General features: G+C 41.4%; 1 protein-coding gene across 3 annotated transcripts; it reads right to left on the reverse strand.

The window, feature by feature from the left end:
* Window positions 1–89: 89 nt before the first annotated feature.
* On the reverse strand, window positions 90–17214 carry parvb (parvin, beta). 3 transcript variants are annotated; one of them, XM_029758032.1, is made up of 13 exons: window positions 16690–17214; window positions 5030–5119; window positions 4214–4284; window positions 4007–4109; window positions 3694–3834; window positions 2496–2611; window positions 2345–2403; window positions 2221–2240; window positions 2072–2133; window positions 1909–1977; window positions 1711–1812; window positions 1517–1589; window positions 90–1078 (listed from the first exon to the last, which is right to left on the reverse strand). In XM_029758032.1, exons 1-13 carry the CDS (start codon window positions 16802–16804, stop codon window positions 1002–1004), a joined length of 1098 nt encoding a protein of 365 aa, XP_029613892.1. In that variant the 5' UTR covers window positions 16805–17214; the 3' UTR covers window positions 90–1001. The 3 variants fall into 3 exon arrangements, with proteins under 3 accessions (XP_029613892.1, XP_029613894.1, XP_029613893.1); XM_029758034.1 differs by lacking the exon at window positions 16690–17214 and adding an exon at window positions 14787–14885; XM_029758033.1 differs by lacking the exon at window positions 16690–17214 and adding an exon at window positions 6757–6912.
* Window positions 17215–17504: the final 290 nt, after the last annotated feature.

The raw sequence follows: 17504 nt of genomic DNA on the forward strand, positions 1-17504 counted from the left end.
TCTACACCCCACTTCTGACTCACATTGAAGGCAAACTAAGAAAGCTAATGTACATGTATGAAGTGTATAATTAAAGAAACACACGCTTGTCTGAGTTGAAACATTTATTTTGGGATAGACAGACATCGAGGCAGATACATACAAGCAGTGAGACAAGTTGTTCTCCTGGAGAACCAGACTTGACTCATCCCTCTTAATAATTTACCCTCGGTCTAAAATGCATGAGTGGACTCCTGTAGGCTACATGCAGCCCTCTGGTCTCTCGCTCTCTGCTAAATCGCGGTGGAGAGCCTCGCTAGCTGTTCTCCGGATGGTCTACTGGGAATCGTCTGAAGGGCAGGTTAATACCACAATGCTTTGTGGCTCTCTCGGGTACAGTAGGAAGAGAATAACATGGCACTTAAGGCGAAAGGCAACAGGGTCAGCATCGGGTAAGAAATATGGCTTGAACCTGTCCATATAAACAAATCGGAGAAATCTAAAAGTACTGTTAGAATTCATTCATATCATATTTTGAAATGGCTAGATACAATAGAACAATAGATGTAGTAATAATAATATAATAATGATATGGGAATAATGTACAAAGCTTTCTGAGACATGATCTACAGCAAGTCTTTGCATATGCAACAGTGGATCATAAAATATCTTCTTATAAAGCTTTTTGCATGAAGCTTTTTGCATAAAATACAAACCCATGTTTTCCAGTTGCATGAATCATTCTACAGTGTTGACTGAGTACTAAAACATGAAACATACATGTGCTTGGGTAGGGTTAGCATAAAGGAGGATTTAAATACTGACACTGGGGGAGATTAAATACAAACATTCGGAGTCTCTTCAGGCCCTCCCACTGATACAAGGGGTGGGCCTTTGGTTTAGTCCCAGTGGGTTCCTCAGGGGTTCAGACATCAGCCAGTGTGAAGGTCGCACAAACACAGTGCCTTCATTCTCCTCACACTGTATGTACTGTGACTGTGACTGTGCGTGGCAGGTAGACATCACTCGGAGTTCTTATAGTTGGTGAACAGGTTGTACAACACCCTCAAGGTAGACTTCAGGTTCAAGTTCACAACGTCTAGAACCAAACAAGACACACAAAATAAGTCAAAAGTTATTCAAAACAAATAAACAAATTGCTCCCAGAGGAAAGATCACAAACACATACAAAAAAATAGCAAGTCAAGGAAGTTCATGCTGCTTGACTGATTCTGGGTAATATTGGTATGCAGAAATACAAAATGAAAACACCCACACATCTTGTAAGACTTGATAGAATGATAAGAGCTGGTGGGGTTTGTCTGGGTGTCTGGGCCAAAGGCTGGCTTAGACATACACCAATGTTACATTATCTAAAGTGAGGCAACAGCTACACCTATTGGACATCTACGGCATTACAGCCGCTCATGTGCCATAAGCTCTCCGATGCATAGTCTACCTAAACCAAGCTTCCCTTTCCAACTGAATTCACACTACCTGCATTCCCCCACCATGTGTTACTGGCTTTCTACTATACCTTCTGGCCTGGCTTTGGGTTTCTTCAGGCCTCCGTCCTGCATCAGTTCAAAGGCAAATGCCACGTTGTGAACCTGAGGGGAACCAGGGTTAGAGGATCAACCGGAGGAACCTGCTAACAGTCAACTAAAGAATCACCACGTCTACAAGTCCACCACTTACAGAGAAACACCACTTCTAATAATCCTACCCTACCTTCTGCTCAAAGTTCTCTGGTGTGAGGAAGAAGTTGTAGAGGGGGACAAAGTAGTTCTCCAGCAGTCCCATCAGCAGCACCAGGTACACACCATCAGCAAACTGGACACAAGAAGATAAAAACATGAAGATATGGAGGAAAACTCATTGTATCTTATGCCCAGTAGCAAGAGTATGTTATATCATCAGATTTCTAACCTGTGACTCCAACTCTGTGACCTCCAGGTTCAGCTTGTTCAGGTGTTTGTTCACAAAGGTGATGAGGGACTGATGGAGAGAGGTAGAAAAAAAACTCAGCGTAAAGTATAAAGGAACCAAACACAATGCCTTCAGCAAGTTCGAATCTCTTCAAATATTTTACCTTCTTCACAACATTGAGCTTGTCCGGTGCGTGATCCAGGAGGGTGTCAAATGCATCCCTTTCTGAGAAACAGGAGATTATCATTTTTAAAAACTCAAAATTAATCAAATTTTACAACCGACCTCAATGTTCAACCAACAAGTACTCACCAAATCTACCCATCATCATCCTAGAAATAAGATAAAGTAAAGCGGAATTGTTACACCTACATACTGTAAGGATTTCCACGGAAACCGAAAACATACAACCGATATAACGGTAGGTAGTACATACTCTGTAGTGCTCGTCAACTCCTTGGTCACATGAGAAGTCTGCAGTATGCCTTCTCTTTTCTAAAACAATCAAAACCAGCAACACAGGTCAACGAGTCATCATCATGACATGTAATAGATAATAGATGTGAACGTGTGCTGGGTCTCCTTACCTTGACCACCACCACCTGTACAGAGACGTGCTCTGGCAGTCTGATGGGGGCCAGGTAGTGCATGGCCAGAGCCACCAGCAGGTACACTATGGCCACCAGGTTCTTAGCATGGATAGCTGTGGACGGCAGAGGAGACCAGAAGAGGGCGTTGTGAGCCGTGACATCACTTTGAATTACCGTGGCTAGAATGACTTTACCATGGTTGAATAGTGTGCTATATTCACTTCAGTACTACTGTAATTCAGGTGAAATAAGGTGAAATACAGTTCAGTACTACTGTAAATCAAGTGAAATACAGTTCAGTACTACTGTAAATTAGGTGGAATACAGTTCAGTACTACTGTAAATCAGGTGAAATACAGGTCAGTACTACTGTAAATCAAGTGAAATACAGTTCAGTACTACTGTAAATGAGGTGGAATACAGTTCAGTACTACTGTAAATCAGGTGAAATACAGTTCAATACTACTGTATATCAGGTGAAATACAGTTCAGTACTACTATAAATCAAGTGAAATACAGTTCAGTACTACTGTAAATCAGGTTAAATACAGTTCCGTACTACTATAAATCAGGTTAAATACAGTTCAGTACTATTGTAAATCAGGTGAAATACAGTTCAGTACTACTGTAAATCAAGTGAAATACAGTTCAGTACTACTATAAATCAAGTGAAATACAGTTCAGTACTACTATAAATCAAGTGAAATACAGTTCAGTACTACATTTACATTTTAGTCATTTAGTAGACGCTCTTATCCAGAGCGACTTACAGTAGTGAATGCATACATTTCATACATTTTTTTTTTCTCCCCATACTGGTCCCCTGTGGGAATCAAACCCACAAACCTGGTGTTGCAAACACCATGCTCTACCAACTGAGCCACACAGGACTGTAAATCATGTGAAATACAGTTCAGTACTACTGTAAATCAAGTGAAATACAGTTCCGTACTCAATAAATCAAGTGAAATACAGTTCAGTACTACTGTAAATCAGGTTAAATACAGTGCCTATGGTAATATTCAATTAGAAGATAACGCGTCTCTTTAAAGACTTAGGATGCCATAACAGAACTGATCGGTAGTAGCAATTCTGTAAAAGTATGTGTCTGATGGTCTGCGAACCCTTACGTTAGTCCTGTGTGTCAAACTGGATATTGAATTACTGTATTTTCAGGGCTTAGTGGACAACTCACAGTCGACGCTCCACTCGATGGACCAGCCGTGAGGCCGGAGCAGCTCGTTGACGGCCTCCAGTACCGTCTGGAGCTTCTGTTTCTGTCCTATCTCTGACTGGGTCACCTCAGCCACGTTCAGCTTACGCCCAGACAGCTTCTCTGTCACCGGGAGAGAGGAGTTGCACAGGTATGCAGATCTGTATACCATAGCATTCATCCAAATACTGTGTACTGCAAAGTTACCTTTTCAACTCTATAATTTGACGTACAAACGATCAAACACAAGTTCAGCCACAGACACTACACAAAGTCCAAACTAATTCTTCCTTACCAAATAATTTCTGAAGCACCTGTCCATCATAGCAATCCTCCTCCAAGCCTTTGACGATGATCCTGTCCTCTTCCAGCTCATTGTTGATCCAGTCTATCAATACCTAGGAACAAGAACATACTGTTGAAGTTTCAGGTTTGGATCTGTTACCGGTGTTTGATCTACAGTATACAGAAAGAAATACTAAGCTATGCATAAGACACCTACCCTCTGAAGATCTTTGAATTTTGGATTCTCCCTTGAGGTCGGATCCAGCATGTTCCTCTCAGCATTCTCTTCTAAGAAAGACATGATGGGAGAAAGACTGTGAAGCCAGAGGGATCCAACTAATACATGGTGGAAGTGAACACATATTCTGACACATTCGAAGACTTCAACATGCCCACCCACCCCCACACACACACACACTCAGTCCTCTTCTCCTGTAGCGAGCACAGGGAATCAGATTGGTGATGAGCGGACTTAAGACACAGGGTGTTGTCCTAACTCCACCCCTGCGCATTGCTCTTTCATTTCCTCTTCCACCAAAGGTCACTCACAGTCACAATTAGTTCCCAGAGTGCCCAGAAGTCACCCCCAATCAGCTTCAGTAACCCTCAGGCATCAACGAGTACAATTGTCACTAAAGGCCAAAAGTGTCATCAACAGTCCACCAAAGGCATCAGAAGTCAGTGACCAATACACCTACAAGACCGAAGTGGAATGACGACAAATGGCACAACAGTTTTGGATACATAAGATTCTGTAGATGAGAGAGGCTGTGGTTTGTCCAGGAGGCCTACAGAGACATTCCAAGTAGAATCCTTTCCCCCAGAGGGTTCTACATGGAACCCAAAAGGGTTCTACCAGGAACTAAAAAGGGTTCTACCAGGAACCAGGAAGGGTTATCCTATGGGAGTGTACTGTATGTATTGAGGTTAGCATTAGGAGTTTGAGTTGGTGTTACCGAGCAACACAGAAACATGTTGTACGTATGAAGGTTAATTTTAGGGTAAGGGTTTGAGTTTTAGGAGTTGTTGTTACCCAGCATGGTGTCCTCAGGGTGGATTTCAGTCCCAGAGGGCAGCATGGGAGTGTTGATGGCATTCTTCCCCTCCTCATGAAGGTCACTCACTGGGGACAGGGACAACAGAGAGGACCCACCATTAGATGAACACGTTTAGTCAGTAGCATTAACCTCAGAGTGACCCCCACCACACACATACACACAGTTTCAGTTTCATTTTATTAGTCGTATGTACGGGATATGCATGGTAGAAATCATCCAATCGTCATGACAACGCAACAACAATACAAAAATGAAGAAAGACAAGAATACGAACGTAAAGTAAATGGCTCTGTGGAATAGAAGAAACAACAACGTACAGCTCAAGTTTCAGGTGTAGATCTGTTATCAGTGTGTTCAACAAGTGACAGTGTCTAGAAAGAAATACTAGGCTATGGATAAGAGCCTAGCACACACACACACACACACACACACACACACACACACACACACACACACACACATATATATATTCATATTTTCCATTCTATTAAAGCTCAGTGAGGACACACACAGCACACCCCCACAGCTGTCTAAGGGTGGCAGCGGTGGGCTCCTGTGTGTGTGTGTGTGTGTGTGTGTGTGTGTGTGTGTGTGTGTGTGTGTGTGTGTGTGTGTGTGTGTGTGTGTGTGTGTGTGTGTGTGTGTGTGTGTGTGCGTGTGCGTGTCTACCCAACTGTCTGGTGTGAGGGGGGGATTAACACACTGCCTGGAGCCTAAGACCGACGCCACACCTTCTCCATGGGTAGTTCTTCACTAATGACTCTATTAGTGAATTGATGATAACAAGCACTCAATAGGACGCATCTACATGAATTCGCTGATCACTGAGGATGTAAATAGTCTCTTGTGACTGTTAAGCGCATGTAATACTTGATCCTGGGTTCCCGAGATTAGGCTGTAAACAAACCACAAGATGAAGCCAAACCACTCTGTTGCTGAGCTGAGCTTTGATTCACCTTCACTGACACAGGCTGACATTACCGCTGGGATTTGGCTAGTGTCTACATTTAGGCCTCTAACCCTAATGGCTACATTCCTTTCATCTTCCTCTGCGGCAGAAAACAGCAGACAGCGCATTTAAGGTATGCAGAAAACAGCAGACAGCGCATTTAAGGTATGCAGAAAACAGCAGACAGCGCATTTAATAAGGTATGCAGAAAAGGGAGGTTGTTGATGTTGGAGAGAGGAGTAGTCCTCTGTAGTTTCTAAAGATGTCCTATCTGATTTGCTGTAGAGCTCAACCACAAGCCAGCGGGCCTGCCTGCATCACACACCAGATCAGCATTTCCTTGATAATTACAGTCCTGCGTTTCATCATAATTGTGCTATTTCCTCAACACTGTGACTCTGTCCAGTACATCTGTGATACAATCGAATGAGAAAAAATTACTGTTAAGGATTTGACCAAAGCCCTCCCAAACAATAATATAGCCAAATAATACTGCCGTAGAAATGTAATGTCAATAGATCACAACCCAAGCTGAATCTGGATTACTCCCCAGTTATTTGGAAACTGAAGAAAAAATATTCAGCATGCATTTCTCATATCAAAACACAAACACGAACGGGTCCCTAAACAGCAACATACCAGCAGCACTCACAAAACGTAAATAGGGTACAGGGCATGCTTCTCCATTCATAAATCAGAGTTCCATAAGCAGCCAGCCCTTCCAGCCAATCCCACCATGTCAAACAGAACTACCTTGTTTCTTCCTCTTGGTCCCACATAGTAGGCCCGCCATGTCTCCAGAAATTAGCCCAGGGATCCCAGAGGTGCTCAGAGAGTAGCAGCGAAGTGAAGGTATAGTGGTAGAGAGAGTGTGTGTGTGTAAGAGTGTGTGTGAGGTTCTGCCCGGTGGGACTAGGCAGTGGCCGAGGCATCATCACGTGTTTATTTCTGTCACAACCCCCCCACCCTTGCGGTCCAGTTACAGGAGCAGAGGAGGGGTGGGTGTATGAGTGTGCGTGTGTGTTGGTTCTTCTATCCTTGTGGAGACTTAAAATCCCCAAAAGTCCCCACAAGGATAGTAAAACAATAACAACTAGGTTACAACTAGGGTTAGGGTTAGAATTAGGGTTAGGGGTTAGGAGTTAGGTTTAGGGTTACGGGTTAGATAAAATAGGATTTTGAATGGAAATGAATTTTAGGTCCCCACAATGATAGAAGAACAACAAATGTGTGTGTGTTTGGGGGGGGGGGGGGGGGGGGGGGGAATACCAGGGCAGGAAAGGAACTGCAACCACAATAGCAGAACACTACCTAACTAACTCCTGGGACGCTACAGAGACAACACAGGACAGGACAGAGAGCATGGATACTACTACACTACACTACCGCACTGACAGGTACCATGTTGTGTTTGTGTACCCAATCTAGCAGCAGCAGTGCACAGCAACACAATATGATTGAACTATCATACCCCATAGGAGAACGGTCTAATGCTGAATAAACTCAGACAGCAGTGTGATGTTCCTGTTTTTTGTTTATATGATAATCAGAGGTAAGCTACATATGAAAAACCCAACAGGCTATCTTTCTTGGTTAGAGATGTTCTTTAGTGTACAACTTCATCCTTATGCTATAAGCGTTGCTTTCAGATCTTAAAGGTCCAATGCAGCTGTTTTTATCTCAATACCAAATCATTTCCTGGTAACAATTAAGTAACTTACTGTGATTGTTTTCAATTAAAATGGTCAAAAAGGAACAAAAATAGCATCTTAGCAATTTCCCAAGAAAGAATTTTGCTAGGACTGCATGGTCTGGGTGGAAAACTAGTTGTTGTTGGCAGAGAGGTTTGGAACTCTCTTTCTTATTGGTCTATTAAAGAATTTACCACCTGGTGATTTTACCAGGCAGGCCAAAACTCCATCCCACCACAACAGGCTGACATTTCCTACACTAAAAGGGCATTATCATCATTTTCTAAATGTCACAGTATTATTCCAACCTCATAGTGTGTAAATATACACTATATACAAAAGTATGTGGACAGCAGTTCAAATTAGTGGATTTGGCTATTTCAGTATATATTTCAGTATAAAATCGAGCACACCGCCATGCAATCTCCATAGACAAACATTGGCAGTAGAATCTTGGCCATGTACTGTTATAATTTCAATCCGGCACAGCCAAAAGAGGACTGGCCACCCCTCATAGACTGGTTCCTCTCTAGGTTTCTTCCTAGGTTCCTGCCTTTCTAGGGAGTTTTTCCTAGCCACTGTGCTTCTACACCTGCATTGCTTGCTGTTTGGGGTTTTAGGCTGGGTTCCTGTATAGCACTTTGTGACTTCGGCTGATGTAAAAGGGGCTTTATAAATAAATGTGATTGATTGATTGAATGGCCTTACTGAAGAGCTCAGTGTCTTTCAACGTGGCACCGTTGAGCAGCCCCGGTCAACTGTAAGTGCTCTTATTGTGAAGTGGAAATGTCTAGGAGCTCAGCCGCAAAGTGGTAGGCCACACAAGCTCACAGAATGGGACCGCCGAGTGCTGAAGCGCGTAAAAATCGATTGTCCTCGGTTGCAACACGATTCCAAACTACCTCTGGAAGCAACATCAGCACATTAACTGTTCATCGGGAGCTTCATGAAATGGGTTTCCATGGCCGAGCAGCCGCACACAAGCCTAAGATCATTTTTGACTGCACTGGGCCTTTAATCTGTTTTGCTGCATTGAACAATGAATCGTGTGCTAAAAGTATTCCTCTTAATATAATTACACTAACTCAGCTCTACCCCCGGCCTTGCAGTGAAATAAATCACCAGCCAGCTTCTTTGCAGGCATTATATGAAACACCTGTCATGGTTAAGACCATTAGCAGAGTAGAGTAGGTAGAAGACTGCAGTCAATCGACAAAAACAACAACATACCACCAGCAATTTAGCTGCATGCTGGAGGTAAAGTGGGTCAAATTCATGGTGTAAATATCATCTAAATATACCCATTCTATGAAGTTGAAAAGCTTACATCTCCTTATATCTCAGTAGATTTTCAACGTAAAACAAGGTTCCCGTGCCCCCTGAGGGAACTTGATTTACTGTGACCCGGGGAAAGTTATTTATGCCTCAGTGAGACAGGCAAGGCCTTAATAAATTTAGCCCAGGTTATTTATGTCGGGCAGGCAGCATAGGCATGAGTGACTAAACGGACACGGAATCCTCACACACACACCCACTGTCCAGAGCTGAGATGACCATGTCACAACCCTGGCCTGGGCTATTCAGAGCTTTCAGTCATTAGCTATGATGACAGTCATGCTGACTCTACTACCGGTAAACCTTCACTGATTTATAACACTTATCAGGCTTCAGAAATAACATTACATAAAGGAACATCATTTCAACGGAGAAACCCATCGCAATCAAATATTTCTCTATATGTAATTGCCAAGAGACAGTTATAATATATATATAGACTGTATATACACAGTGCCAGAAACTATTCATACCCCTTTGGCTTATTCCACCATCTTGTTGTGTTACAGCCTGCATTCAAAATGTATTAAATAAAAAAAATTGTCTCACTCATCCACACACAAATACCCATAATGACAATGTGAAAACATGTTTTTAGAAATGTTTGCAAATTTGTTGAAAATGAAATACAGAAATATCTCATTTACATACACTAACTGCTCAAAAGTTTGGGGTCACTTAGAAATGTCCTTGTTTAAGAAAGAAAAGCACGTTTTTTTTGTCCATTAAAATAACATCAAATTGATCAGAAATACAGTGTAGACATTGTTAATGTTGTAAATGACTATTGTAGCTGGAAACGGCTGGTTTTTTTTATGGAATATCTACATAGGCGTACAGAGGCCCATTATCAGCAACCATCACTCCTGTGTTCCAACGCCACGTTGTGTTAGCAACTGCAAGTTAATAATTTTAAAAAGGTTAATTGATCATTAAAAAACCCTTTTGCAATTATGTTGCACAGCTGAAAACTGTTGTGCTCATTAAAGAAGCAATACAACTGGCCTTCTTTATACTAGTTGAGTATCTGGAGCATCAGCATTTGTGGGTTCGATTACAGGTTCAAAATGGCCAGAAACAAAGACCTTTCTTCTGAAACTCGTCAGTCTATTCTTGTTCTGAGAAATGAAGGATATTCCATGCGAGAAATTGACAAGAAATTGAAGATCTCATACAACGCTGTGTACTCCTCCCTTCAAAGAACAGCGCAAACTGTCTCTAACCAGAATAGAAAGAGGAGTGGAAGGCCCCGGTGCACAATTGAGCAAGAGGGCAAGTACATTAGATTGTCTAGTTTGAGAAACAGACGCCTCACAAGTCCTCAACTGGCAGCTTCATTAAATAGTACCCGCAAAACACCAGTCTCAACATCAACAGTGAAGAGGCGACTCTGGGATGCTGGCCTTCGAGGCAGAGTTCCTCTGTCCAGTGTCTGTGTTCTTTTGCCCATCTTAATCTTCTCTTTTTATTGGCTGCCTCTTCACTGTTGACGTTGAGAGTGGTGTTTTGCGGGTACTATTTAATGAAGCTTCCAGTTGAGGACTTGTGAGGCATCTTTCTCAAACTAGAGTGATTTCTGATCAATTTGATGTTATTTTAATGGACAAAAAACTTGTTTTTCTTTCAAAAACAAGGACATTTGTAAGTGACCCCAAACTTTTGAACGGTAGTGTAAGTATTCACACCCCTGAGTCATTACTTTGTAGAAGCGCCTTTGGCAGCAATTACAGCTGTAATTGCTGCCAGAGTCTTTTCCGGTAATTCTCTAAGAGCTTTTCACATCTGCATTGTATAATATTTGCCCATTATTCTTTTTAAATTCTTCAAGTTCTGTCAAGTTGATTGTTGATCATTATTAGACAGCCATTTTCGAGTCTTGCCATAGATTTATTTTCTAGCCGATTCAAGTCAAAACTGTAACTAGGCCACTCAGGAACATTCAATGTCATCTTGGCAAGCAACTCCAGTGTAGATTTGGCCTTGTGTATTAGGGTATTCTTCTGTTGAAAGGTGAATTCATCTCCCAGTGTCTGTTGGAAAGCAGACTGAACCAGGTTTTCCTCTAGGATTTTGCCTGTGCTTAGAGCTGTATGGCATTTATTTTTATCCCCCCCAAAAACTATAGTATTTGACGATGACAAGCATACCAATAACATGATGCAGCCACCACCATGCTTGAAAAGATGAAGAGCGGTAGTCAGTGATGTGTTGGATTGTATTTGCCCCAAACATAACACTTTGTATTCAGGACAAAAAGTTAATTCATTTGACGCATTTTTTTGTAGAATTACTATAGTGCTTCTTGTTGCAAACAGGATGCATGTTTTATTCTGTACAGGCTTCCTTCTTTTCACTCTGTCATTTAGGTTATTATTGTTGAGTAACTACAATGTTGATCCATACTGAGTTTTCTCATATCTCAACCATTAAAAACTCTTTAACTGTTTAAAATCACTTATTGATCATGGTGAAATCCCTGAGCAGTTTACTTCCTCTCCAGCAACTGAGTTAGGAAGGACATCTGTATCGTTGTAGTGACTGGGAGTATTGATACACCATCCAAAGCCTAATTAATAACTTCAATACTCAAAGGGAAATTCAGCATCTGCTTATTATTCATTTTTTTACACATCTACCAATCGGTGCCTTCTTTTTGCGAGGCCTTTATGGTTGAATCTTTCCTTGAAATTCACTACTCGTTTGAGAGACCTTACAGATAATTGTATGTGTGGTGTACAGAGATGGGGTAGTCATTCAAAAATCATAACCACTATAATCGAACATGGAATGAGTTCATGCAACTTATTATGCGATTTGTTAAGCACCTTTTTTACTCCTGAACTTATTTAGGCTTCCTATAACAAAGGGGTTGAACACTTGACTCAAGACATTTCAGCTTTTAATTTTGTATACATTTCCAAACATGTCTACAAACAAAAATCCATTTTGACATTATGGGGTATTGTGTGTAAATTAGAGATGCAAATCTAAATGTAATACATTTTAATTTCAGGCTGTAACACAACAAAATGTGGAAAAGGTAAAGGGGTGTGAATACTTTCTGAAGGAACTATATATAGTGCAGTTGGAAAGTATTCAGACCCCTTGACTTTTCCACATTTTGTTACGTTACAGCCTTATTCTGAAATGAACAAAATAGTTTCCCCCCCCTCAATCTACACACAATAGCCCATAATGACAAAGCAAAAACAGATTTGGAGACATTTTTACAAATGTGTATATATATATAAAAAACTGAAATATCACATTTACATAAGTATTCAGACCCTTTATTCAGTACTTTGTTGAAGCACCTTTGGCAGCAATTACAGCATCGAGTCTTCTTGGGTATGACGCTACACGCTTGGCACACCTGCATTTGGGGAGTTTCTCCCATTCTTCTCTGCAGATCCTCTCAAGCTCTGTCAGGTTGGAGGGGAGCATCGCTGCACAGCTATTTTCAGGTCTCTCCAGAGATGTTCGATCGGGTTCAAGTCCGGGCTCTGGTTGGGCTGCTCAAGGACATTCAAAGACTTGTCCCAAAGCCACTCCTGCGTTGTCTTGGCTATATGCTTAGGGTTATTGTCCTGTTGGGAGGTGAACCTTCACCCCAGTCTGAGGTCCTGAGCGCTCTCGAGCAGGTTTTCATCAAGGATCTCTCTGTACTTTGCTCCGTTCATCTTTCCCTCGACCCTGACTAGTCTCCCAGACCCTAACGCTGAAAAACATCCGCACAGCATGTTGCTGCCCCCACCATGCTTCACTTTAGGGATGGTGCCATCCTGCAGAGATGGTTGTCATTCTTGAAGTTTCTCCCATCTAAAAATAAGAACTCTGGAGCTCTGTCAGTGACCATCGGGTTCTTGGTCAACTCCACAACCAAGGCCCTTCTCTTCTACATTGTAGAATAATAGTGAAGACATCAAAACTATGAAATAACACATATGGAATCATGTAGTAACCAAAAAAGTGTTAAACAAATCAAAATATAGTTTATATTTGAGACTCTTCAAAGTAGCCACCCTTTGCCTTGATGACAGCTTTGCACACTCTTGGCATTCTCTCAACCAGCTTCACCTAGAATGCTTTTCTAACAGTGTTGAAGGAGTTCCCACATATGCTGAGCACTTGTTGGCTGCTTTTCCTTCACTCTTCGGTCCAACTCATCACAAACCATCTCAATTTGGTTGAGGTCGGGTGATAGTGGAGGCCAGGTCATCTGATGCAGCACTCGATCACTCTCCTTCTTGGTCAAATAGCCCTTACACAGCCTGGTGGTGTGTTGGGTTATTGTCCTGTTGAAAAACAAATGCTCGTCCCAATAAGCGCAAACCAGATGGGATGGCGTATCGCTGCAGAATGCTGTGGTAGCCATGCTGGTTAAGTGTGCCTTGAATTCTAAATAGATCACAGACAGTGTCACCAGCAAAGCACCCCCACACCATCACACATCCTCCTCCATGCTTCACGGTGGGAACCACACATGCGGAGATCATCCATTCACCTACTCTGCGTCTCACAAAGACACGGCGGTTGGAACCAAAAATCTCCAATTTGTACTCATCAGACCAAAGGACAGATTTCCACCGCTCTAATGTCCATTGCTTGTGTTTCTTGGCCCAAGCGAGTCTCTTCTCTTTATTGGTGTCATTAAGTAGTGGTTTCTTTGCAGAAATTCAACAATGAAGGCCTGATTCACGCAGTCTCATCTGAACAGTTGATGTTGAGATGTGTCTGTTACTTGAACTCTGTGAAGCATTTATTTGGGCTTCAATTTCAAGGCTGGTAACTCTAATGAACTTATCCTCTGCAGCAGAGGTAACTGGGTCTTCTTTTCCTGTGGCGGTCCTCATGAGAGCTAGTTTCATCATAGCGCTTGATGATTTTTGCGACTGCACTTGAAGAAACATTAAAAGTTCTTGAAATTTTCAGGATTGACTGACCTTCATGTCTTAAAGTAATGATGGACTGTCATTTCTCTTTGCTTATTTGAGCTGTTCTTGCCATAATATGGACTTGGTCTTTTACCAAATAGGGCAATACCCTGTCTACCACCCTTATCTTGTCACAACACAACTGATTGGCTCAAACACATTAAGAAGGAAATACATTCCCCAAACTAACTTTTAACAAGGCAGACCTGTTAATTGAAATGCATTCCAGGTGACTACCTCATGAAGCTGCTTGAGCGAATGCCAAGAGTGTGCAAAGCGATCATCAAGGCAAATGGTGGCTACTTTGAAGAATCTCAAATGTAAAATATATTTAGATTTGTTGAACACTTTTTTTGGTTACTACAGGACTCCATTTGTGTTAATTCAGTTTTGATCTCTTCACTATTATTCTACAATGTAGCAAACTTTTGACTGGTACTATATATCATTAAAAAAAACGTTACTGTTTAAATTGTCCTCTGTGTTATACAAATACTTTCCCTGTGAAAATGAGTGCTGGGGACATATCAAAAGCCCATTTATTCTGTATAATTTGAGAAGTGAGTTAGGTGACTGACTGTATAATACAAACATTCATTTATTTTTTACATTTGCAAGGGAAATGCAGTCGGTCACCTAACTAACTTCTCAAATTACACTGAATAAATGGGCTTTCGATATGTCCCCAGCACTCATTTCCACAGGGAAAGTATTTCTCTATAGATACTCTAACAAATCATTTCTAGATTATATGTTTACTACATAGACTAGAACGAAAAATATTATGCTGAAATTAAAATATGTGAAACAAAAAATAACTTACTTGTGGGAGTACTTTCTGAGGTAGACATTGCTGTAACACTGAAATAATATTTCCCTCAGTCACACCCATTAAGACATAATGGACACAGTAAGGATACACTCTTCATTATAATACATTTAAGGCCATGACGAGCACTTTTTACTGACTATTATCTCTCTCAAGTCCAGTGCAGTGGTGATTGACACTAGCCTTAAAAGGACACATCAGGGAGAGAGATGCTTCCTTTCTGTTTATCTGCAGAGACAGTCACAAACACATGATATCTTGGTCTGACACACAGCAGGAATCTGAGTTCAACACAGCAGTAATACAGCTATTATAAACAGACATTTATTTTCTTCAGAAGGCGTTATAATGTGTATTTGTCCTTGATCACAAGCTGCTGTTCATAGTCTCAAACTGAGAGTTGCAACTTGCACACTGGTGTTTGCAACGCCAGGGTTGTGGGTTCGATTCCCACGGGGGGCCAGTACGGAGAAAAAAAATAAAAAAATGAATGAAACGAAATGTATGCATTCACTACTGTAAGTCACTCTGGATAAGAGTGTCTGCTAAATGACTAAAAATGTAAATGTATTGGGCAAATCATAGAGTACTGAATGTGTGGTTTTCATTTTGATTTTTTTGTAAGCAACAAGCTCTCTCAGGTACCCCTTCAGGATACACAAAGATGAAAGGCAATTTCCCAAAGAGCGAAATTGAATATAGAAAGTGCCTAAAGTAATTACCCAGTGAATGTACTGTTAGGCCTATACCACTCAGCTAACTCGTTTGTCTGGTTGTGATCTTTCTTAGTTAAAAAGACTACAACCAACCTGACCTGGCTACACCTTTCAATCATTCACTGAATACATCTATTTTTATTTATTTTTTCTGCATTTATCACAGAGAGTTCTGTCTTGAGACTGTTCTTCCATCCCCCCAGGCCAGGGTTATCATCAATTTCACCAGTCACCACAAAGGGGCACTCTTTAGCTGTGGTAGAAGTAACAAACACGGAACATGAGATTTCATTCAAGGGAATCTATTCCCCCTTAATAGAGCACGTGCCCAGAACACATACAGGAGGTACTGAGTGTTGACTGGAATTTACTGGGGTTCCACAGCAATTACAACCTAGCCTCCATTCTCCTGCCTTTAGAGTTCCTTATATAAAGAATGACAAACACATGGCCAGGCAGAGGGACTGACACACACACACACACAGGGGCCAAATCTTGCAGCTGTTCATACTAGACAGAGAGTTGGGAAGTGGGCTTCAAAATAGCTCGGTAAATAAATGAAAAGGTTCAACTGTACAACTAGGACAGACCAAACTTTATTCAAAAGAGAAGAGAAAGTAAACATCATGGGAAAGTAATCCTCTTACTCCTTATCTTAATAACCTTGCATTCTTGGCATCAGTGATGACCATCTGATCTATTTATGTTTATTACATCATGAGGAATACCACTTGCCAGTCTACTTTCTATGTGGCTTTGTTTTTCTTTTTACTTGCTTACATTGAGTATTCACTTTTAAACTTTCCAAGGTTGAAGAGTATTTAAATAGTTTTTTTTTTACACAAAGTTTAACAATTAAAAGACTTGCCATGGCATGTATGATTTGTATTGAAGTCCAATGTTTTATAATAGTAGGCTACTTCTGATCATAGCCAGTTCAATGGCTTGAAATAAAGATGAGAAATAATTGACAAGGATGTGGCTCACGCAACCCGGTTGTTCATTATTCCAACTAAAGGTTTTATGAAGTCATATCCTACATTCAGACCATTGTCAATATAATGTATTGATGGGAAACGTAAATTGCAGCACCATGGACAGCGGGGAATACAACGGATACACAAATTAGTGTTATGACAATGTATAACGTCACGCTTTAGGGAATTAAGCTTATATGTTACCTTCTTTCGACTTCTTCTTTCTAACTAGCGTTCCTCCTAATTTTCCAAGGAAAGATTCGTCCTTTTTCATCTTGCCTGACTGCGAAGTCGCTGACCTAGCAGGAGCTCCAGCCATCTTTGAGCGACGGTCAACTAACTGTTCGCTGCAGCTCAATTCTGTGAAACCTCAATCCCCGTGATTCACTGAACACCTGGAATTAGGTCCGCTGGCAGGAAAAGGACGTGGCGCTTCAAAAGACAACACTTCGGGCCGGTAGCGGTAACAATAGGCAAAGAGGAGCGCCGTTTGACTTCAATGGACCAGATGACTCAGTTAGCAGACAAGGCATCGCCTTTATTATTGGCTACCCGACAGCGCCGGTCAATGGCTGGATGTAGGTTGTCCCATGAGAGGAGAGGATGCGTCACACAAAAGCCCATAGAGGGACCGACCCACGGCTTGATGCATAACAATTTGTCATAGGCTACTCAACATCTATACCAGTAGTCCTTATTCAGAATCAGAACCACATCTAATACTCTGAGTAACTAATAAATAATTAACTAACACATTTATATTATGGATATTTTGGGATGTTTTCCCATTTCCATGTATTTTGGCAGTGGTGTTTTACAGCAGTATTTCTGTGGTATGCTCTAGTTTTCCATAGAAAATAGGTTTTGCTTTTGACACAGATCACAGCATTGTCTACATCTTTTCTGACCAACAGCTCACTGCATCCTCTGTATTAATACAGAATGACCCTATGACTTAACTTCCTGTTTGCACAAATTAAGTTGTTTCTCAATTTCCATCACACATGGACTGATGAAAA

Source organism: Salmo trutta, chromosome 7 (genome assembly GCF_901001165.1).
Source record: "Salmo trutta chromosome 7, fSalTru1.1, whole genome shotgun sequence".
Lineage (NCBI taxonomy): Eukaryota > Metazoa > Chordata > Actinopteri > Salmoniformes > Salmonidae > Salmo > Salmo trutta.